This window comes from Triplophysa rosa, linkage group LG19, assembly GCF_024868665.1.
Source record: "Triplophysa rosa linkage group LG19, Trosa_1v2, whole genome shotgun sequence".
Lineage (NCBI taxonomy): Eukaryota > Metazoa > Chordata > Actinopteri > Cypriniformes > Nemacheilidae > Triplophysa > Triplophysa rosa.
Window position 1 is genome coordinate 9253615 of NC_079908.1, and position 23226 is coordinate 9276840.

Here is a 23226-nt window from a genome sequence, read left to right on the forward strand (position 1 = left end):
ACGCCGTAAAGTAAATCTTTAACGGCATGTTTATTGCTTGCTCGCTCTATCTGGTTCAGAGCAAACTTGTGTTACTTCAGTACTGTCATGCGCGAACCAGTGGGCGGGACTAGAGAAGTAGTCGTTGATATTCTTCTGTGGAGGCAGTGTTCAACCTTAGGTGCATTCCAGGACCTGGCGTTCGCTGGGCCTGGTGTCAATAACAGTTGTAATTTCTGTAACAAGGGCATTTTCAGTTCTGACACTTACATGATGTTTGCTTGAATACGATTCCCTCTTATATAACTAAAGCGCGGGTTAAAATTGATGTCTTAAAGGACTCATCGGATGAGCACTTTCAACAAGTTGGTATGATTTATTAGGGTCTTCATGAAATGTCTGGAACATATTTTGCTTAAAAACACTCAATGGCTGTGTAAACAAAACCCTTTTGCCTCGTCAAAAACAGCTATGCTCACAGCAACCCGTTTTGGTGCATGTCTCTTTAAATGATAATGAGTTACAGCGGAGCGCACCCCACCCCCCTTCCATCCGGCGTGTCAACACAACACACGTGTAGTACTGCCGTGGCAATGGTTTAGCTAAATTATGTTTCCTGAACTCCTCTGCGGTTAGTTTCGTTTTAAATGTCTCAAATCATTCGTCCGGAGACTAAAAAATTTGTCACAGCAAACAGCTAATGCGCTTACGTTGTGCGTGTATGCTTACCTAAAATCCACGGAATGCGCACCTGCAGATCTCAGCGGAATTACGTGGATTTTAGCGCTTGTCGTTGATAAGTTATAATGTTACACACACAACGTGAGAGCATAACTAGTATGCTGTGACAGATTTTTCAGCCTAAGGACGAATGATTGGAGACGTTGTTCGCCCCTGTTCATTAGCAAAACAAACAGCTTGCCGCAGCTGAACATATTAATGCACATAATGTATTAACATTCTTACAGCTAAACTCCAAGTGCCCATTTGCCAAATAACATAAATATAGAGTAAGTTTAACACTGGCTTTGAATGTTCTTTTTAGCCCATGACTGACTTATCTCCCTTTGCAATCATATGCTAATGTTATCCTCCTATATATACGGTACATGTACGTCAATTCAGACTGTTGATAAATATTACTTACATCGGCAGCTTTGTCTCGTTCAGTTGGTCTTGATCCCTCTTGAGGAACAACTTTGAAGCTAATTCTGCTTGTACTGTCCCAGGTTGATAAGGCTTGAAGTGATTCGCACAAACAAGCAGGTTTTTACTTATGGTTTCTGATGTATTTCCACTAAAAATAAAATAAATCCACTCCTGTCTCTTCCTAGGTTTGTACTCTGTGCAGTGACTACATTGCATGTTGTCCACAAACTTTAGCCATGGCGTCATGTACACCGCTGTCGCTTGTGAAAACAACAATGGCGCCGTGGGTGGAATTGTGTAGATTCAGGGGCGGTAATATTAAAATAAGATCCTGCTTTTACGTCACAACAGGAGCGAAATCATCAAAACAAACTTATTGGATCTTGTTTTTCACATTTTCTGGGTTGCTAGATGCACCGGAGACCAGATTATAGCACTTAAACACAGAAAAAATTGGATTTTCATCCGATGACTCCTTTATCTGATCGCTCCTTTAATATAGATTTGGGGAAATTGCTGCTTTCTGTGTGCAAACAGATCAGCTTACTATGACAATAGGGTCATGCTCTTTTTTTATGGTTCATTAAATTGTAGTTCATTACATTACAGTTCTTTCTTAAATCTCGACTCCATGTTCCTGTACTGTCTCTCATTGAAGGAGGCGAAAATGAGTCTATCGCTTTATAATTGAGTGTTAACCACAGATGCCGTTATAGACAGATACTCCACACGACCACATTCACACTCATTTAAAAAAATAATCATTCTATTATTAGAGCAGTAGAAATGCAAAGTTCGACCGAATGTGAGAAAACTGAAGATGAATACAAACATGAGAGTTTTCACAGAATAAAGCTCGACAGTTTGAAATGTCATCTTGATATTGAAAAAAATCCAAACACTAACAGTAACAGAAATTAAAGGTTAGATGAGATCTTGGGGTTTAGATTTTAATAATAAAAATTAAAATAAAAATGTTGGTGGGAGATAGATGTCATGCCATATTACTGCATTAGTCCAACAATAAAGAGAACTGAAATAAAAAAACAAGAATTTAAATAAACTCAATGCATTAAATGAGTTAATAAATGAGCTAAATATATACCGCATGACAATTGTACTTTGATTAGACAATGTATCAGAAATATCCTGTTCAGTTAATATTGGATGAGAATCAAAAACAAGATGCATTCAAATGCAGTGTTTGTTCTCCAATAAAATGAGTTAGAATTAAGGTAAAAATATTAAAAACATTTGCAAACAAAAACTTAACATTCAATAGCGACTCTTTCAAAAAGTAAAAGTTTCTGAAAGTGAAATAATATAATTAAATTTAGGCATTTTACTATGTAAATTTAGGAACAAGATTTTGATGAGCTTTAACTTAAATAAAAATATCATTTTATTTGATTTGGTTATTAAAATGGTCTAATACTTGGTGTACTGACAAACTTTGAAAGGGAACCCCTTACAGAAAAGACACCTGAATTTCACAAGTGATCATGTGTGAAATGTGTGTTTTTGGAACATTTTTGTGTGAATCTCGTGTGACTGTCGCACTAGATACAATTTAAAACAAAATGTAAAGAGTACAATGTTTTACAAATACCAAGTTCCCTTTCTGTCGGTCTCTCGACGTTGTGTCGAACCGACAGATGGGGTTCGTCCCTGAGAACCAATCGCTTCCGACTACTTAGAAAAGGCCAATGAAAATTGGCAAATGAAATTTGCATGCCGGACTCCGCCCCGGAAATCTGGGTATAAAAGGGAGACGGCGTGCATCATTCATTCACCTTTTGTTCTTCGGAGCCTTCGCTGATGAAGATCGACTCTTGCTACTTAGCAAAAAATTCTACATTGCCGGTTCTACGACGTGGTGCAGCGGACTGTCCCTTCCTGCAGCGACTTCGCATTCTAAAAGAGCTAATTTCTCCAGCGGGCATGTCCCGCTGTTCTCGTGGGTGCGGTGTCCTCATCGAGGAAGGGGACAAGCACGATGTCTGTGTCAGGTGTTTGGGGGTCCAACACGCTGAGGCAGCCTTCGTGGACTCATCTTGCCGCACTGCGGGCAGATGGTCATAGAGACGTTGCGGTCACGGGTGGCTGTCTTCTCCCGAAACCAGCCACCACCTCGCAGGCTTCCCGGGCTGTGACGAGGATGGCTAAGGCCATTCCGTCCGCCAAGGCGAGCGGCGAGGGTGATATGGGGTTCTGCGAGGCTAATCCGTCAGCCAAGTGCTCGCGGACGCTCGCACCCCGTCTCGCTCGCCTCACCGTTCCCTAGCGGCGGTGCCACACCGTCAGCGTCCTCCTTCACGTATTCGGACACGATGCGTGATGATGATGAATGTCTATAACAGCATCGGAGAGCGAATTGCTGGCATCCGATCCCGACGACTCTTTGCAGCTCCCCCCCAAGGGGGGGCGAGCTCAGGAGGAGGCGGATGTCGAGATGTCGGCCATGCTTTCCCGGGCCGCCGTGTGCATTGGGTTAGAGTGCACTCCGGTGCCTCTCCCCCAGCGCTCACGGTTGGATACATGGTTCTTGGGCTCTGACGCGACTCCAAGCCGCGCCCAACCCCGGTTCCGTTCTTCCCGGAAGTGCATGAGGAACTGACGAAGACGTGGAACGCCCCTTTCTCGGCACGTACACGTCAAACCGGTTCCGTCGCTCTCTCTTCCCTCGATGGTGGGGCGGCTAAGGGTTACGTGACGTGCCCCAGGTGGAACGTGCAGTCGCGGTGCACCTGTGCCGCAGGCGGCGTCCACCTGGAGAGGTCGACCGAAACTCCCGTCCAAGGCGTGTAGGACTTGGCATCGCTGGTGTCGAAGGCCCTACCTGCTGCGGGCCAAGCTGCCTCCTCCGCGCTTGAAAGAGATCACGAGGAAGACCGACCCGGGGTTAATGCAGGAACTCCGCACCGCCACCGACCTCGCTCTAAGGGCGACCAAGGTGACCGCACGGGCCCTGGGTCGGGCGATGTCCACCATGGTGGTCCAGGAGAGGCATCTCTGGCTTAACCTTGCGCAGATGAGCGACGCGCCCATTGCGCAGGGTGGGTTGTTTGGTGACACTGTCGAGGACTTCGCTCAGCAGTTCTCGACAGTGAAGAAGCATATGGAGGCGATTAGCCATATCCTACCCCGCCGGGACTCGGCCGCCCACAGGCCTTCGAGTTCCCGTGCGGCCTCTGCTCCCCAGCAGCCCCGGCCCTCTTCGAAGCCAGCTACGGTTCCAGCGCTCCCTACCCAGGCGGCACCCCGGAAAAGGGCATCGAAGGGGAGACCACCACCCCGTCAGCAACCTTCGAGGAAGAAGTGACCCTGACGGGAAGACCCCAGGGAGGTTAACACCATCGGGCCTGATTCCAGCCATATCATCGCTGGACGGTCGATCCGGGACGGTTCCTGCCCCGTTCCAACATCAGCTAGGCCCCTACGGGGGCCACTTACGGCGGCCACCTGCCACTAGGCGACTGTATGCCTACAAGTGGCGCCTCTTCTCGACCTGGTGTGCTTCTCGAGGAGAAGACCCACGGAGTTGTGCGATCGGGTCGGTGCTGTCCTTCCTACAAGAGAGACTCGTGACTAACCTCTCCCACTCCACACTGAAAGTGTATGTAGCCGCCATTGCTGCTCATCACAACTCAGTTGCTGGGAAGTCTCTAGGGCAGCACGACCTGGTCATTAGATTCCTAAGAGGCGCGAGGAGGCGTAACCCGCCTCGTCTGCGCTCCATACCCTCTTGGGACCTGGATCTAGCCCTGACAGGTCTCACCAGGCCCCCCTTCGAGCCCCTAGGGGATGCCTCTCTTCCTCATCTCACGATGAAGACGGTTCTCCTTATCTCCTTACCCTCCTCGCCTCCATCAAGAGGGTAGGGGATCTACAGGCTTTCTCCGTGTCCCCTGACTGCCTAGAATTCGGACCCAGGGATTTATCACGTTATCCTGAGACTTCGGCCCGGCTACGTGCCCAAGGTTCCCACCGCTCCCTTTCGGAACCAGGTGGTGAACTTACAGGCGCTCCCCACTGGGGAGGAAGACCCAACCCCGTCCGTGTTGTGTCCAGTACGCGCGCTGCACCTTTACTTAGACCGCACGCAGAGCTTCAGGAGCTCGGATCAGCTCTTTGTCTGTTTCGGAGGTCAGCAGCAGGGGAGAGCTGTCTCCAAGCAGAGGTTGGCCCACTGGATTGTGGACGATGTCAAGGCAGCTTACCAATCCGTAAATCGCCCGTGCCCCCTAGGAGTGAGGGCCCACTCCACTCGGGGTGTATCCTCCTCTTGGGCTTTGGCACGGGGGGCCTCTCTCGCAGACATTTGCAGAGCTGCGGGTTGGGCTACACCCAACACCTTCGCGAGGTTTTACAACCTCTGCGTAGAGCCGGTGTCAGCCCGCGTCCTGCATGGCCACATGTAGGACCGGCAATTGGTAGGGTGTACGCCTTTTTGGTTCTTTTCCCCCTCTCTCGAGTGGGTCAGTATACCGATTCAGCCTCCCTTCTTTCCCCACTGGGTGAAGAACAGGCACTCCATCCATCACTAAGCAAGCACCTTCTGGGGCGGGCTGGGCAGAGCAGCCCTGCCCCTTAGGCCGGGTATCTCCGGAGTTATTCGCAACATAGCTCTAACCGGACCTAGTGCTACCAGACGTTGCAACCCCCCAGTAGGGCGGTTCCGTCTGATGTATCTTCATGCTGGTTCCCACCTTGGTAACCCATGACCTCCCCGGGTGGACCTCCACCTCGCGGTTTACTCTTCAGCCGCACTTTCTTCCCATGAGTTCTCCCCCATCGGTGAGACCATGTTGGTATCTCCACTAGACTCCTCCCTGCGGTAGTAAGTGGTCTCTGTAGCGCATCCCCCACCTGAGGAAGTGGCGCTTACCCAGTGGCCTTACGGTTCCGGGCGGCTTCTCGCTGTTAGAGAAACAAGGCCGCCGCCTGTGAGGCCGAAGGTAGGGGCCTTCCCACCTTTCTAGACAGCTCTGGGACCCCCTACCTACCCACTGGTAGGTTACAATTTCGCGGTAGCGCTCACGGCTGACACGCCCAGGCCAGTCACCGTCGCTTCGTTGAGATTGTGACAGGGCACAGTGTTATGGCGTTTTCCATTGGAACCCCATCTGTCGGTTCGACACAACGTCGAGAGAACGTCCTCTTGCCACAACACGTGCTGTCCTCTGCAGCAGTCGTGAGAGGTCTCAGGCTCCTCAGAACTAAGGTGAATGAATGATGCACGCCGTCTCCCTTTTATACCCGGATTTCCGGGGCGGAGTCCGGCATGCAAATTTCATTTGCCAATTTTCATTGGCCTTTTCTAAGTAGTCGGAAGCGATTGGTTCTCAGGGACGAACCCCATCTGTCGGTTCGACACAACGTCGAGAGAACGTCCTCTTGCCACAACACGTGCTGTCCTCTGCAGCAGTCGTGAGAGGTCTCAGGCTCCTCAGAACTAAGGTGAATGAATGATGCACGCCGTCTCCCTTTTATACCCGGATTTCCGGGGCGGAGTCCGGCATGCAAATTTCATTTGCCAATTTTCATTGGCCTTTTCTAAGTAGTCGGAAGCGATTGGTTCTCAGGGACGAACCCCATCTGTCGGTTCGACACAACGTCTCGTTCCCTCCATCAGGGAACCGAGGTTACAAACGTAACCGAGACGTTTTAAGCCCTGAAAAAGCTGGGTTATTATAAATTCAGCATTGGGTCAAAATGGGACAAACCAAACTGTTGGATTGTAAGTTAACATATTGTTGCTGTCCTTCCGAAAACCCTGAATGTCCAAATTTCGCAGTTTTTCAGGAAAACTGTAGTGTTTAAATGATACAGTGTTGTCAAGGTTGACAAGCACTTTTTAACACTTTTTATTGATTAGATATTTGCCAACATAAAGGGAGACAGCAGCGATATCCCAGGTTGTTTTAACCCATTGTTGCATCAAGTATAAACATTTTCCTGGTTAATTTTACCCAACAGCTGGGTTTGTCCCTTCTTGTCCCAACATTTTTTTTAGAGTGTTATGTTTCTTATTATTTAACATGCAGTCAAATAGATGTATCCTACTTGCAAAATTGCCTTTTTGAATGCCATCTGAACAAAAATAAAATATGTGGCTGGTTTTAAAGACAGTCACTCAAGTTATTGAGTGGCACGGAAGAGAAATGGACTGAAGAGACTGGCTGTACGCCAATGAAGCTAATTGGCCTTGGGTTTGTTTAAAGCATTGTGATTAATGAAGTTTCTAATGAGAGCTTTATGATGAAGGCAGCAATCTGTCAAGCGCTGACTGCACTTCTCAACAGGGACAGTAAAAGAACAGTTTAGAGGTGATTTGAGGAAGGGAATTCTCCTGTCACAAAAACACCATTTTTAAACAAAACCTTTTATAAAAAGATGTGAGCTTCCACTCCGACTAATAGCTTAAAAGTCTGAAGATGTATTATATGCAATCTGTGGCTCGACTTACAGTATTTTAAAAGTGCTTATTAACAGATTTGGAGGCCGAACAAACAATGTGTTCAGTCACCAGAGATTCCTCCTTAAACAATTCTCAGATATATTGCCCTAACACACAAAAGATATTTTCTATAAATAGCAAACACAAAATGACACAAGGAACACATGAACTTATATAACTTACTGTAATAGTGATCACCAAACAGATCTTCATCCTCATCATCAAAGTAGGCTTGCAACAAAAAATCAAATCAAAGTAAAAAAAGAATAGCAAATAATAAAAACAACAACAACAAACAAGCAAACGCACACAAACAAACATGAAAGACTGCAGACCTTGAAAAGGCTCAACACTAACAAGGGATTGAAATTTTTTTTTTTCTTATTTTGTGCACTTCATAAATCTGTTATCAATGCACACTTACATCCTTACAAGTTTTGTGTTTATAATATAAGCCTGAGTATTGTGAGTACATGACTTGCGATATTTTTTAGCTGATATTTATTTAAACGTTACACATGTTACACAAGCTTACTGTTAACATGAAGAGCCAGTGCTGGTTTGGATTTATTTCAGTTCATTTCACACAATGTGCTTCTGTGAAGCAAAGCAAGCATGTGCCAAGTATGCCAGAAATATCATTTTTGGGAAAAAAAAAGAATAAGAATAAAACAAAAGGTACGAGTTGCTGTATACTGCACAGGTGTCTTTTTAACATACATAAACACTATAAATAAACATATACCTGTTGTATATGAAAATATAAAATATCTAACTTCAAAAGTAATATTTAATGACAAACATGTTGAAGATTAGCGAACAGGCTGTCAATTCATTAAGTGTTAAGCTGTTTCCTCAAGAAGCACTTTATTCAGCAAACTACAGCATCTTCTCCATTTACATCCATTTATAAAAACTGCCTCTTGTCTCCTTGCCAGTGTGCAGCATGTGTTACTCTTTGTTTTGCCAACCCTAAAGGCTCCACCTAGTGGAGGGGGCTTATAGGAACCACCCCTATGTACTGTAGAATAAAAAGGCTTTTTCAGGATATGACTGTGGTCTAATTTTAATGTGTTCATTTTTATAAATTGAGATTTATACAGAGTCTGAAAGCTGAATAAATAAGCTTTCCATTGAGGTATGGTTTGTCAGGATAGGACAAAATTTTCAAACAACTGTTTGAAAATCTGGAATCTGATGGTGCAAAAGAATCAAAATCCATCAGTCCATCAGAGGCGCTGTAGCAGGCCGTTGCTAAGAAGAAATGAACGCGAAAGCAAAAAATTTAGGCTTCACATATACCAAAAATGAGTGGGTATTTCTCAAAGAGCAGACATCAGCGAGTGAAGTTTGTAGGCGTGTTTCCGGCCATTTTTGTATGCGATTTTGTTGCATCCACTCACAAAAATCAAGTTTTTGTATATTTACAGTAGGAAATTGGTAGGGATCTTTATTTAACATCCTAATGATTTTTGGTATAAAAGAAAAATCGAACATTTTGACCCATAAAATGTATTGTTGGCTATTGCCACAAATATACCCGTGCTACGAAGACTGGTTTTGTGGTCCAGGGTCACATTTGACCCAGCTGTGGGTTGGAACAACAACAGCGCAGTTTTCAGAGTATACAGTATACGTGTCCCCTGAGATTCGAACCCTGACCTCCAGGCTAACACGATGCCCAACCAGTTGAGCTACAGGCATTATCATCATGAGCTTGAGCTGCAGGAGTTGAGTCAGTGCAGCAAGCCGGAACTAAGAAACATCGCTCTACACCGCAGATGCTTTTAGGGGACAAAACCGAGAGCAGATTAAAGCACAGTAACGTGCGCCGCGCACAATGAGTCAGATGCGGATGGCACCTCCGAACGCAGTTCCTTTATTAACACTTCTCACACCGCCAGTTCGTCTTGTATAAAGGACAAGGGCAGACCCCATTAAGTGGCAAATTGCCTTCTCACGGCTTAATCAGGCGGCATCAGCATTCTGTAGGGAACATATGAAAAGCCATTATGGTCAAATCAATTCTCAATTACCTCTTTGCCGCCGCCATCGACACGTTAAATAAACGTTCAGCGCTGTCACAGCTATTTCTCCTTGTGAGGCGACAGCGGAATGGCTGCGCACGCGTTATTCGAGCGCCATGCGAATGCTAATGGATTGTAAACAATCAGGAAATAACAGCGTGATGTGAAAGTTGGACAGATAAGCGTCAGGAGGAACAAGCAGCATTTGTAGATTCATTAGAAGCCGTCGCACTCGGACGAGAGAAACGGCAGGCTGGACTTTCATCATGCTGTGCCAAACAAATCCGGAAACACGTGCACATGTTGACAAAGCCACGGACCATTTTGCAAGAAGTAAACAACGCTACTCCAAAAGCACTTCCTGTTTCAGCTTTTTGGCTGTTGTTGGTTTTAACAGTTTGGTTGTATTTTATTTGAAAGTTTGTGTAGTGTTAAAAACTGAAAAAGGAAGTGCTTTTGGACGAGCGTTGTTTACATCTTGCAAAATGATCTAAACAAGAAAACATGTCTTTAGCTATCAGCTGTAGGCTACCTGTGAACAACACTCAAGTTCCACCCCAGGGGTTTCTTCAACTATGGGCAATTTTTCACCCCCCATGAGCTTTATATCAGACTTCGTGGTAACCAAGTGCTTAAATAACTATTTTTAGTGTCGAAATTGTTGGTTGTGATGGAAATAACAGAACAAATAAAGATCAGTCATAACTTGTATTCAATTGTAAATATAACGTTTGCACACTATGGGCCCTATTTTCACGATCTAAGCGCATGGTCTAAAGCGCAGGGCGCAAGTGCACTCAGGACGTGTCCGAATCCACTTTTGCTAGTTTAACGACGGGAAAACGGTGGGCGCAGGCGCATGGTCTAAACGGGTTGTCCCGATTCTCTTAATGAGTAATGGGTGTTTTTTGGGTGTAACACGTGCAATAAACCAATCAGAGTGTCATCTCTCATTCCCTTTAATAGCCAGTTGCGCTCGCGCCATGGCGGATTCTCTATTTACACGGCGGAATTTGCAAGAGCAAAGACTGGACGCTTCTCCAGAGAGGAAACGCATCTGCTCGTGCGTGAGGTTAAGGTGTGTGAGCAGATCATCTACATGACAAGCCGGATTTTGATCTTTATGTACACAATAATAATCTTTTACATTGTAGTCCATTTATTTTTTATATTTTTGGCATGTTTGTGTGCTGCTGCACTTCCCTCTGTGTAATAAGTATAAAGTGAAAGCGCGTTGTGGACCTGCCCAGAGGCGCATTTTCTACTAATACAGTCTTTTTTTAAACAAAAAAAAGATTGCGCTATTGACTTTAGACCAGGTTTGATTTGGTCTATGGCGCAGTCTATTTTCAGTTCCTCAAAATAGCAATGCGCCAACACTGCGCCTGAAAACACCTCTTTTTTAGACCAGCACGCCCATGGGCGCACAGATGAGCGCAAGTGCATTTGCTATTTAAACAACGCGGCGCAGGACGGGAAAATGAGAACTGCGTCGGGCTGAAACTAGCAAAAACACTTGCGCTGCGCCTTGCACCGGGTGTACCATAGGGCCCTATATGTTGAAATGGTTTATGATAAATTTCCTTTCTTTAGCATAGTTTTTAAAATGAAATACTGAACATTTTACAGTATGATGGTGTAAAATGATGGGACTACACTTTTAAAACTAAAGGTGCTTTACGATGCCACAGAAGAACCTTTTCTGTCTACATGGTTCCATGAAGATCCTTTAAAATGCAAGTACCGTTCTGTTTCACAAAAGGTTCTTTGCAGTGAAAAAAGGTTTTTCGTATTATAAAAAGGTAAAAAAGATGGTTCTTTAAAGAACCTTTGACTGAATGGTTCTTTGTGAAACCAAAATGGTTCTTCTATAGGGGCTTTCGGAATGCAGGAACAATGTCATATTTCTGGAACGTACCGGAGAGTACCCACTTTTTGTTGTGTTCACACCACAGGAACCAGAAAGAATTTTGGTTCGGTAGAACCTTTTTGAAGAAACACTTTAGCTCCTTCTCCGAGGCAGGTCTGAACCAGCAGGATAGGAACGACGGTTGTTGTTTGTCGTTGTTTGACGGATGCGTTTAAATGACGTTGCTGTCGATCGGCTTACGTCACTAAATAGTTCCTTGTGCCGGTGCGAATGCGATCGGGGAAATGGCCTGAAGAAAAACTTAGTTCACGGACGACAGCCTTCTTTACTCATTCCGGAACTTTGTTCCTGAATTTATCCGGTGTTGTATCAAAATCCTACTCCCCGTGAGATTACGACTCCCCTGTTTTCCCCTACGAAGGTTAGGGTTAGGATTAGGTGTGGGGCGGGATTTAGAGATAGGGACCAATCACAAAGCAGCATCCTAAGTGAATGAACCAATCAGAAGTAGGGGAGTCGTAATCTCACGGGGAGTCGAATTTCGGTACAACACCTGTCGGAAAGCGCCCTATGGCACTGCTGTGAAGAACCTTTTAAGCACCTTTATTTTTAAGAGTGTATTACGATAAATATTTTACAAGTGTGAAACAATAACATTTATACACAAAGGTCAGTTGAAAATGGTGAATGAATAAGGCAAGGATTAAAATTTGAATGCACCCTTCATATATTTTTTTACAATGTCCTCCTTCAAGTTAAACACTCGAATGGTAAATCTCTGCTCAATTTACAGGTACGGTCTACTCGAAACATTAACCCCACACTATATAACCTCAACAAAACAAAACATCTATGAAACTCCGCACACATGTCCATCTTTATAATCATACTCAAAAAATATGAAGTTACAATCAGAACAATGTAAAAGCTTGTACATCTAATGTCACCTGAGATGCCTGGTGTTGCTGCAATCCTGGGGTTCATGAATCCTTCATATCAAAATCCATTTAAATGGTGTGCTTAACCGATCATTATTTAAAATCATAACTCATCTGACCTTTACATTCACAGCTCTGTGTATGTAAAGCAAGTCAGATATTAATCTGGGTTCAGGAGTTCATGACGGGTATTTTGTAATATTATGGACTAAAAGGAACAAAAAAGCTTTTCAATTCATCCCCAAATCACAGATACATACTCACCACTGACCTACCCATGGAAACATTCTTTCATTAGGTTCCACCTGTTGTCATGGAAACCGAAGCTCACGCATAACTCTCAAAAACCTCTAGTCGTCAACATACCTGTTGTCTGCACAAGTGATATTTGGAGTAGTGTGTTCATTAAAAGGCTAGCTGTCTCGAGTCGTTCCCTTTAGACTTCAGAAACAAGGCTGGATGTCAACAACCCAATTGTGTTATTTCTTCCAAACACCAAAATATAAGTGCAGATTAATGATTTTCTACAACTGCAATGCATCATCATTTAATAGTTCATCCAAAAAGAAAATTTCTCGCAACAAAAATATTTTGATGAATGTTGGTAACCCCCACTGACTTTCATTGTATGGACACAAAACATTTCTCAAAATATCTTCATTTGTGTTCAACGGAAGTTTTCAATGACACAAATAAAAAAACAAGTGTGTTCCATGTGTTGCCTAATAAATTCAACAGTAAATTTCATCTCTCATTTTTAATGTCTCTCTCCGCTCTCATCTCTGGCCGCAGTCTGTTTTCACGGCTGATTTTTGCTTCAACTCCTCCTAACATGTGCAATGACTCCTGAGAGTTGAAGTTTGCATCCTTAGACTATTTAATAACCCCAGTACAAGCTCTGTGACAGTTCACCGCGAGAACTTAAAAGCGATGCCACGAGCAAACTGTGGCATTTTAATGACTGTTCTCTCTCTAATCATTTAACTGTAATCTGTCAGGGACACGAACTCCATCTTTTTAAATGTAACCGAGGCTCAGAGTACAACGGCAGACAGGCAGAGATGATTGAGGGGCTACAAGTCGCTATCGCACTGATAAAGAGAATGTCAGGGAAAGTCGACCGGGCGTTTCTTGCGTTCAGTGGCATTGACGCTGGCAAGCAGGACTGCTGACCCGTGACTGCCAACGAAAGCAAGTGGTAATAAGTTTAAGTGTTGCCTGAAGGTGCTGTCTTCATCACATGCTCATCGCACGCCCTAACACACATGCGCTCGCCGAAAAGCTCGAAAGACACACTTCTGCGGTTAGTCGCCCAACAGTGTCTTGATCAAATGCAGCTCTCGCTGTCCCTGTGAATTAACTCCCATGGTGGAAATCCATTAGTGGTTGGAGTCCCACTGTCTTTGCATTTACTTCAATGTACATAAACACACACAAATGGAGAAACCGTGTTTTTTCGAATGGGGTGCATTAAAGTAACCCACATGGTGTGTGGAGAGGTTTCTTTTTGCTGGTGGTTCTATGAAAGAGTGAAAATAAAGATCAGTGTCGGCCAAACAAGGGTGTCTGAAAATCGTGTGTGAACAATGTAAATGATTTGTTTGAATATCACAGTGTTTTTAGCGTGAACACGCCAGTAGCCTGGTGACTATCTGTCACAATGGTAATGGGCCACCAACCCTGAATCTAGCTGAACTACTATGTTAAAAAAATGAAAATTTGGATGGCAGTAACTATAGCAAAGAATCTGGTGATGTGATGCTAAAACCACGGAAGAGAATGTGAGACACTGGAGATCAAGCAGCAGGTGTTTGAACCAAAAAATATAATTCTTGTGAAAACTTAACGCTCATATGTTAATTACAAACACAGCTGGACACAAAGCAGATGCTTTTGTATGAATAAAGAATATTCACAGAAGCAGCCATCTGAGTGGGTGTGGACCGAGAAAAGATTTAATTACGGGAGCGAAAGAATTTAGACTGAGTGGGAATCTGTGATTCATTCTTCTAGAAAGTCGATAAAAGTCTGATTAGCACAAATGAATGACTAGATAGACTTTTCAGATGTGTTTGGGTGTACAATAGCTTTGGACATAACAGTTTTGGTTGATTTTGTTTTCATTTCTTCTTTCTCCTTTTTTAACGGCACAAATCACTGTCATACTGTCAAAATGCCGTTTCTGTCATCCTGTTTTCTGTGTTGACTATTGTCTGCAGTTTTTGAATGTCTTTAGAGCTCAGGTCTGGCAGTGCAGTCTTAAGGGGGACATCAACTATCATTCCAACTGAAGAACTCAAAGACCCTTCCTTCAAAGACACTCCAAAGACCCTACGAAAAGAAACCCAGAGGCAAAAAAACCATTGAAACGTTCCACAAAAAAATGCTACAAAACAGGGCTTGAATCAGCCTTTCTTTTTGAAGAAAGCAAATATTTTTTTCTCAGAAGGTTAAATACATGTTATTTATAGTTTTATTTTCCATTTATATTATCTGAGGTTTGCCGTTTTTCCAAATCCGCTACCAAAACTAGGGACTGTTTATACTAAATTCATAAAAAATACAACGTGTAAAATTAAGAAAGTAAAATTGCATTTACTGTGTCTTACAAATTTATGTAACATTGAATTTAATTTTTTGAAGAAAAAAAAATTACTATTACGCTAATGAATAAAATTATATTGCTGTCCTTCCAAAACCTCGGATGTCCAAATTCGATATTGTTCAGAAAATGGAAAAAACACTGTACTTTTTAAACGATTAAATACTGTGTTGTCAAAGTTGACAAGCACTTTTTAAAAAAAATTATAGGTTAAATATTTGCTAAATCCAGTGGCAAACATAAAGGGTGACTAATAACAATGAATTATGGCAAAAATGTAAATCACAAAACATGGAGATATAAGGTTTCAGAAGGACAGCGGCGTCATATAACATTTCATAGAATGTTCATTTAATAGGTTCGTTTGCAAAATCGAAATAATATGATATTAGTACATTTTTACTTCTTTTTTTAACTTTTTTTACATTTTTACCCAAAGCGACTTACATTTTGTTATACAATGTTTTTCTCACTATGTCTGTTCCCTGGGAATAAAACCCACAACCTTTGCATTTCTAATGCAACACTACCAGATGAGCTAAAAGAACAGTTCAGTTTTTATTCAAAATAATGTAATTAATGTACTTTTATTCCAGTACAAAAATGTCACAATTATGATACAACAAATAATTCTTTTTGATTGCTAGATTGTTAGATTTTAGCACTAAGTAACTGGAAAGTCTTTATGCTTCGATGTCGCACCCTATTTTTCAAATCATCCTCATTCCGCCCTCCCGCCAACAGCGCATGCATACAGTACTCTCACAATAGAAGCATGTCACTAGAAGATGAAAAGGAAAAGCGGAACACTGCTGGCAGTGTGTGATGCCACGCACCTGGTGCTTATTGCATCTCACCGCAGGCATCATAAATCCAGTATTGTGTCTCTCCTTTGCAGAACCCGCTTCCATTAGTGCATGTGGTGGCCTTGATGTCCAAGAGCAGAATAGCTGCGGTGCCTTTTAGCGATGACTGCCTGTATCCAAACCTCTAGATCTACTTCTGCCTTCACTACCTCGACACAGAAACCCACTGCAGCTCTTTTTCCCTGGAGTTTCACGTTTCCTCCCCAAACACTTTGCCGCGGTGGCGCGAGGCATTTCTCAGGCGTGTCGCCTCTAATCTCAACCCTTTGCAAACCAAATGTTAACAAAAAATGTCTTTACATATTTTAAGATAAGTATTTAATGAGATTAGTCATTTCAATTATCTTTCCGATGAGACTGATAAAGTCAGCTTAATTATGATTGTTACTTCGCCGGCGCTCTATCCATATGGAGATGTGTCTCGCACTGATGCCTTTCATATACTGTACTGTGTGAAAAGAAGAAATTAAAGCTGTATGAGTTCAAAACATAAAAATATGACCTGATACTTGTGTATAATGTGATACTTGACATTGGTAATTCAGACAGAGATGCTTTTGTTGCATTAATATTGGAGAGAAATATTGTCTCGGTATATTGGAGTGAAAATGCCTCTTGAGATTGTGAGCATACTGATTCCTTTACACTCAGTAAATGAGACACTCTGACAAACTCTTTGGATTTACTAATACTGGCACTTCAGTGTTGGAGATAATCTAAATAGTTCTTATTCAATTATTTAGTATATGCTCAATTTCACCAAAACGGACCCGGGTCCTTTGGGAACTGAGAATGTTTCGTTGAAATGTCTCATTACACCAGAATCTCTTGTCGAAACTAATGTTTCACCAAATTACAGATTTTCCACTTAATTTCGATGCACTGCCCTTCTGATAAATCTCCAGTCATCAGCGTCTGTACAATTGTATGATTTATTTCTCATTTCTCATTTCTCTCCCTCCTACCTGATTCGTCATCCGACTTGTGCTCGTTCTCAGAATCGGTGAGGGTGAGAACCGAGTGGTCGGGGCTGGACAGGCAGGAGCTGCGGCGGGACTTCAAGGGCTGTCCGCTCCACATCTGAACGGCACGCTCTGGGGTCATGACCGCCTCGGGGTCAGAGTCCGCGTCGGACCCGGTGTTCAGAGCGTATGCATCCTGGAGCAGACTTATATCGGAACAATACACAGCCGATGACGAGGTGGATTCACACATGCCCAGATCAGCCAATGCAAAGCTCCCTGTAATAAGAATTAATGCACCTTTAGAGAAAAACTAGCTGCCTTTGCTTTATAACGTAATGAATACACAATCTTTCAGAGAAGGTGTTTATTTACAGTGAAGTAGTAGTATTAGTATGTAATTTAAGATCTTATAAAACAGTATTAGTGGTTTTTATAGCTACTGTAGAAGGAAAATGTAAAGGTTTTTGATTCAGGAAGCAAGTTTTGGGAAAAAACATACGGTTCACAAACAACACAGGGTCTTAATAGAGTATATAAATATCAAAACGTAACACGAATGGAAGGATAGGAATTAGGTGTCAACAACATTATGCTTCTAAAAGGGGTAGTTCACCCAAAAATAAAAACTCTGTCATCATTTATTCGCCATCATGTCATTCAAAACCAGTATATGACTCTTTCTTCTGTGTAACACAAAAGAAAATATTTCAAGAACTTTCATCGTGGTTTTGTGTTCATACAATGGAAGTCAATGGGGGCCAATGTTGTTGTTTGGTTACCAACATTTTCTTCTTCTGTGCTCTGCAGGTTTGAAATGATAAGAAGGTGAGTAAATGTAGAAAATGTTCAATTTTGGCTGAACTATGAAAATAGCAACTCTAGATACCAGCTTTGCCAACCTAACATCACGGGAGTTCGCAACTATTTTACGAGGTGGCTAATTTGTATGAATTCAAAAACTAACAATTACTAGAAAAAAGCAACACTGAAGCCCCACCCTTCACTCCGCCCCTAAATCTAACATCACCGGCGCAAAAGCAAATCGTACAAAAATATACAAATGAGATTGTACAAATTCATAAGAATTTAGCCTAGCGTAAAATAGTTACGTTTTTGCCGTGGGTTTGTGTTGGCTTGGACACTTTTGCTATTCTCTCATCCAACTGTTTTAACCTATGCTTTCAACCTATTTGCTATATGCTGTTTACTTGTTGGCTGCTTTCCCTTCATTACCTGCTCCAAGTACATTAAACAGTATTACATTAAATCGAAAGTTGCAAAGAATTTCACAAGTAGGCACAATTTATATCTGTCTACAAAGCTAATTTCAAGCATTTTGCCATTGTAAGGTCATGAAAAACATAAATTCACCCAAGTGCGTCCAAACTTTTGACTGCTGGCAGATATTCATTTACCAGCAGTTATTAGTGCAATATCTTTCCATCACCCTAAATATACGACTTCACTTAATCTAAAAATGAGTTAATTAGGAAAGGACTGTGCATTAATGAGAGAAAAACATTAAAAGCACAAGATTACTCCTGAACGAGGACAATCCATAAATCTGTGCGCTGCATAAAACCGCAGCAATTAATGCATTGAACTTAATAATGATTTCATAAGCAGCTAAAACATTACAGTGTGCTGATTTGCCTTTTCCTATTCAGCATGCCAGAGAAGAGTCTTGCAGGAACAACCTATTGAATTTTTGTTTTCTTTACAAATGTAGAGGAAAGAGCACAGGGCACGCTTGGGGCATGTGATTCCACAACACAATAGTTAATCAGGGACTGTATGGTTAACACACGAGGATATTAATAGGAGTAGGACGTGCTGTGGGCGGAGTTTCGTCCAAAGTGCACCTATGTAATGCATACCTGCGACATAGTAACCAACGGCAACCGGGGCCAGCTCCTCGTAAGCTGTGTGAAGTAGAAACAGAATTGTCCTGTATAATTTTCATAACGTTACTCTTTATTTTTCTTGATTGCTCTTGTCAACACTCCTACACAAGCAACACAACGCAAAAGTTGCGGTGCAACAGACCTTCTCTCTTTATAGCAAAAATTCTCTGCCTGTTTTTATGTGCGAAAAAGTCATGTGGAGTATTCTGCCCCCCTACCATTGTGTGTCTTCTCCAAAGGGAAAAATCTTCCAAGGTGTAAATTTGAGATAGTGTCTAACCCAACAGCCAGAAGGCATTCTGAAAACCAGAAAAAATCCCCCTTTTAAAAAAGGCCAAAAACCTGCCTCCTTCAGCGTAAAGTCTGTTTAAACACAACTTCCCACCTTTGCTCAGACACCCTGGACATTAAAGTGAATATCCCTTTTCACCCGGTGCTAAAATCAGAGAGAATGCCAAGGTCACCTGTTGAGGGAGGGGTTACCATGGCAACCTAGCATTTTCACTCTTTTTTTGTCAGGTACGGGCAAAGCGATTCGGCAAATGCATGAAAATCTCTCTTCGCTTCAATCGTCTCATTTCAGGCCTCAGACACGCCCTGATTGACAAAGAGCCCTGCTGTGACTAAGATGCAAATGTTAACACGGCCGCATGCTTGGCAAGCTAAAACTGTGAAGTACCATCAAAACATTTCCGAATACGAAAAACATGTTACACGCTGTTCCAAGACCCCACAGATTTGAAATGTTTAAAGAGCATAGATGATGCTCTCTTAAAGAGTTTTTCAAGTCCTAGGTCTGCGACGCTAACTAGCAACAAATATCAACTGTTCTTGCAGGGTGAACTCATTTTTGCTTTAATAATATTCAAATTAGAAAGATTTGGCAAAGCAGAACCTAGTAAGATCTGGTTCCCAGCTTAAACACCAGCGGATAGCGGTACTTCGCCCAAAAATACATTTCTGTCATCCTCTAGTTGTTACAAACCCACATGACTGTCTGACTTGTAAGCACACAAAAGACATTCTGTGCTGGTAACTCTTTTCCATGCATTGAAAATGAATTAAGCGTTTACGCATAAAAACGAAACATAAAAATGTATCGGAAGTGCAGCTTTGACAGTCATCAGAATTTTACCTTTTGTGTTCCACCGCAGTCAGTCAAAGGGGTTGAAATAACATCAGGCTTACATCATTTTCAATTTCTGTGTGAACTATTTCTTTAATGAAAATAAAATAGAAGATAAAGCTGAATTCAAGTGAATGGGTCTCATTGTAATTTCTTGTACTCATTGCTCTCATGGCTAAAACTTTTTCTCATCTCCTGATGGAAAGACAAGGTTACTCTCTTCTCTCCGATTCAGCGGAATAGTTGCGGTGTGAATTATTCTTTCTAAAAAGACTTTCACCACGAAGCCTATATTACCTTCATAAATGTCATATCGCCCCTTTTTCAATAAATCCGCCGACCTATTCTGAATTCCTCACCAGAAGCGATGCTCCTCAAGCGGTATTGTCTATCTTGCACTTCTTTCTGTTTTGTGAAGCCAAGCAGTCGTGCTTTCCATCTACAGAGATCAATACCATCAGGATAGAGAGGGAGGATGCAGTCAGCATGCCCTGAATAATGTCGGCCTGCTTGACTGAACTGTTGGAGAAAATAACTGCTGTAGAAAATTTCCTCCGGCCACAGAAAGGCCATTTGGGTGATTTTGCTGTGCACCGCTTGGTGTTTAATCCAACTGTCTCAACAGCCGTTTTCTCATGTTTGCTTTTTATTGTAAAACAGCGGCTACTGTGTATGAGCGTGTGGAATTCAACATTGGGCAGTACCTGTTCAATTGCATTAACATGAAAAAACAGGTCAGGCAGGGACTTCTCTGCATGTTTTACAGGACCTGAAAATAATATTTAAAGACACAACTGACCCCCAAATAATAAAAATGTCATTATGTACTCCCTCATGTTATTCTAACTCATGACTTGGACATGGACACTCTTTTCCTTATAATCAAAGTCAATGGTGACCGAAGAGGTAAAGCACCAAAATGACAAGAAAGCAGCATAAAAAAGAAATGAAATGTATCACTTGCATTGACCAAGTCTTCAAAAGATTCAAGATAAACAGAAACCACGCTCGAATTTAAAGGGATAGTTCACCCAAAAAGGAAAAGTCTGTCATCATTTGCTCACCCTCTTGTCATTTCAAACCTGTGTGACTTTCTTTGTTCTGTAGAAAACAAAATAAGGTATATATTTTCAAGAATGTTAGTAACCAAAAACCGTTGGTCCCCATTGACTTGTATTAGGGCTGTCAAAAATAATCGATTTTACGATGCATCGCAATGCAGATGTGAACGATGACTGCATCGATGCATTCAAACATATAATCGATTATTAAAACATGCAATTAAACATCATATGTGCCAGTGGTTACCGTTTAATTGTAAATAGAAAGTGTTGTTGTTATGTCTTATCTTATATGAAAACGTTGCTTTTGACAAAAAGCATATAAATACATCTTAAAGCATGTACTTTCAGCGCGCTTGCGCGTCTCTCTCTCTCTCTCTTCTTTCGTTCAGATGAGTGTGTGCGCTGAGGAAGCTGCGTGTACTGTAAATATAGCGCATTTTTATATATTTTTGAACTTGGACCGTTGTTTAAGATGTAAAGTGCTTCTTCGACATGTTAATGACGCCACACTGCGTCTAAAAGCTTCTACTCGCGTTATCAAAGACGCGTGCGCCACTGAAGCGTAGCCTATATTCGGGGCTGTGACAAGAAAGAGACGCAACAGTTACAGCTTGTCTACACTGCACGCGAGCGGCGCGACGTGACAAAAGACTATAGAACCTATTATAGAAATTCCGTCCCCACTGGATGTGGCGAGCGCCGCTCGTGTGCAATGTACACAGAGTGTTACACCATGTGTCCAGTCGTGTCCAGTGTGGACAAAATGTTCAATTATAATGGGTTCTAATTCATTCTATTGCCTTTTGTCGCATCGCGCCGCGCCGCGTCCGGTGTAGACATGGTGTTAAAGTGTGAAGGAGAGTTACTTGTGCAGTAATATTTCAAATTGATGATGCAACGCATTGTGATGCATGCAATGCATCGGGATATCGAATCGTTGACATAATAATCGTAATCGAATCGAATCGTGAGACCAGTGCCGATGAGCTTCCCTAACTTGTATGGACACAAAACCAATGCAAGTCAATGGGGACAAACGGTTTTCTGTTACCAACATTCTTCAAAATATCTTCTTTTGTGTTCTGCAAAAGAAAGAAAGTCACACAGGTTTGAAATTATAAAAGAGGGAGGAAATGATGACAGAATGATCATTTTTCGGTGATCTATTCCTTTAACTCACGGTTCACTAAAAATACTGCCCTGTGACGTAAATCAAATATTACGTGAATGTTCGCATTATTTCGTGTTAAAGCTGCCATTATGTAGAACTTAAAGAATGACAGAAAAGAAAAACAATACCCTTTTATCCCACATATATGAGGCAACTGATTCCATCGACAGGGGCTTATTTTGGACAAGTTATAAGACACAACCCTTTTTCACAAACGAGCCAATTTTCATTGGCAGGCTAATTTTCAAGGCTTATAAACCCCTGGATACTTGCATTAGAGTCCATTAAAGTCTGGAGGGGGTGGGAAATTAGGGTTCACTCCACTGGCTTACCATTTGCCTTGTGCAAATGGGCCGACTACATAAAAACTCGGATAGTCCAGGTGCTTGGTGCGACTCAGAATCTAATAATCTGCCATAAGTGCAAAAAGAACAGAATAGAAAATGTTAAAGCCTTTTATTCTGAAGGAAGACTATTTTGGAGAATAAAGACTTTTTTTTAGCAGAGAACTAAAGTTCAAGATAATCCGCAGTAGTTACACTTTAAGAGAAAATTTGATTTTTTTAAGATTCAGAATATGGTAGAATATTTTCTAAAAAGCCATCAAGTATAAAATGTTTTTGACCAAAAGTGAAATATAAAATTTTATATAAATAAATAAGTTTAATATAAAATATTAAATCAGAGTTATTCAATGGTATTTTGAATTCTTGGGGTCACCCGATATGTCATATTTGCTTGCCTTAATGTCTCACCCTGATTCAGAATATGCACTTGGAGGTAAACACTAAATCTCTCTGAAAAGCCAGCACAGAAGATATGAGATGCTCTCTGCCATAGTTTGTGCCCGGCGTCCTTCCTTTCCTAGATAACCATATCAAAGCCACAGTCTGAGAAGAGAGAGATATAAACTGAAGAACTTTGAAATAAGAAAAAAATATCTTTCTCTTGTCCCTATAGAGAGGAGAGGGAGTTCTGCAGCGAGCTGCCCTTCATCCCCTTCAAGTGTAAAAATGAAGAATTATCACCATTCAAGGTTAACACCAGTATTACGGCCAGAGATATTCTTCAGTCACATACTGTAGGGCAGTGGTTCTCAAACTTT

The 23226-nt window shown here is 42.2% G+C and overlaps 1 protein-coding gene and 1 long non-coding RNA gene across 2 annotated transcripts in view; one reads left to right on the forward strand and one right to left on the reverse strand.

Annotated features, from left to right (window-relative positions):
* LOC130570264 (uncharacterized) overlaps positions 1 to 16995 on the forward strand; it is a 38247-nt gene extending 21252 nt beyond the window's left edge. The window contains exon 4 of the long non-coding RNA XR_008964940.1: positions 16890 to 16995. This is a non-coding gene — a long non-coding RNA (uncharacterized LOC130570264). The remainder of the gene's footprint in view (positions 1 to 16889) is intronic.
* The window catches only part of tenm2b (teneurin transmembrane protein 2b), a 217769-nt gene that overhangs the window by 140945 nt on the left and 53598 nt on the right, over positions 1 to 23226 (reverse strand). Inside the window, exon 3 of the mRNA XM_057360479.1 lies at positions 16857 to 17132. Within this exon, the coding sequence (XP_057216462.1) occupies positions 16857 to 17132 (276 nt within the window). The remainder of the gene's footprint in view (positions 1 to 16856; positions 17133 to 23226) is intronic.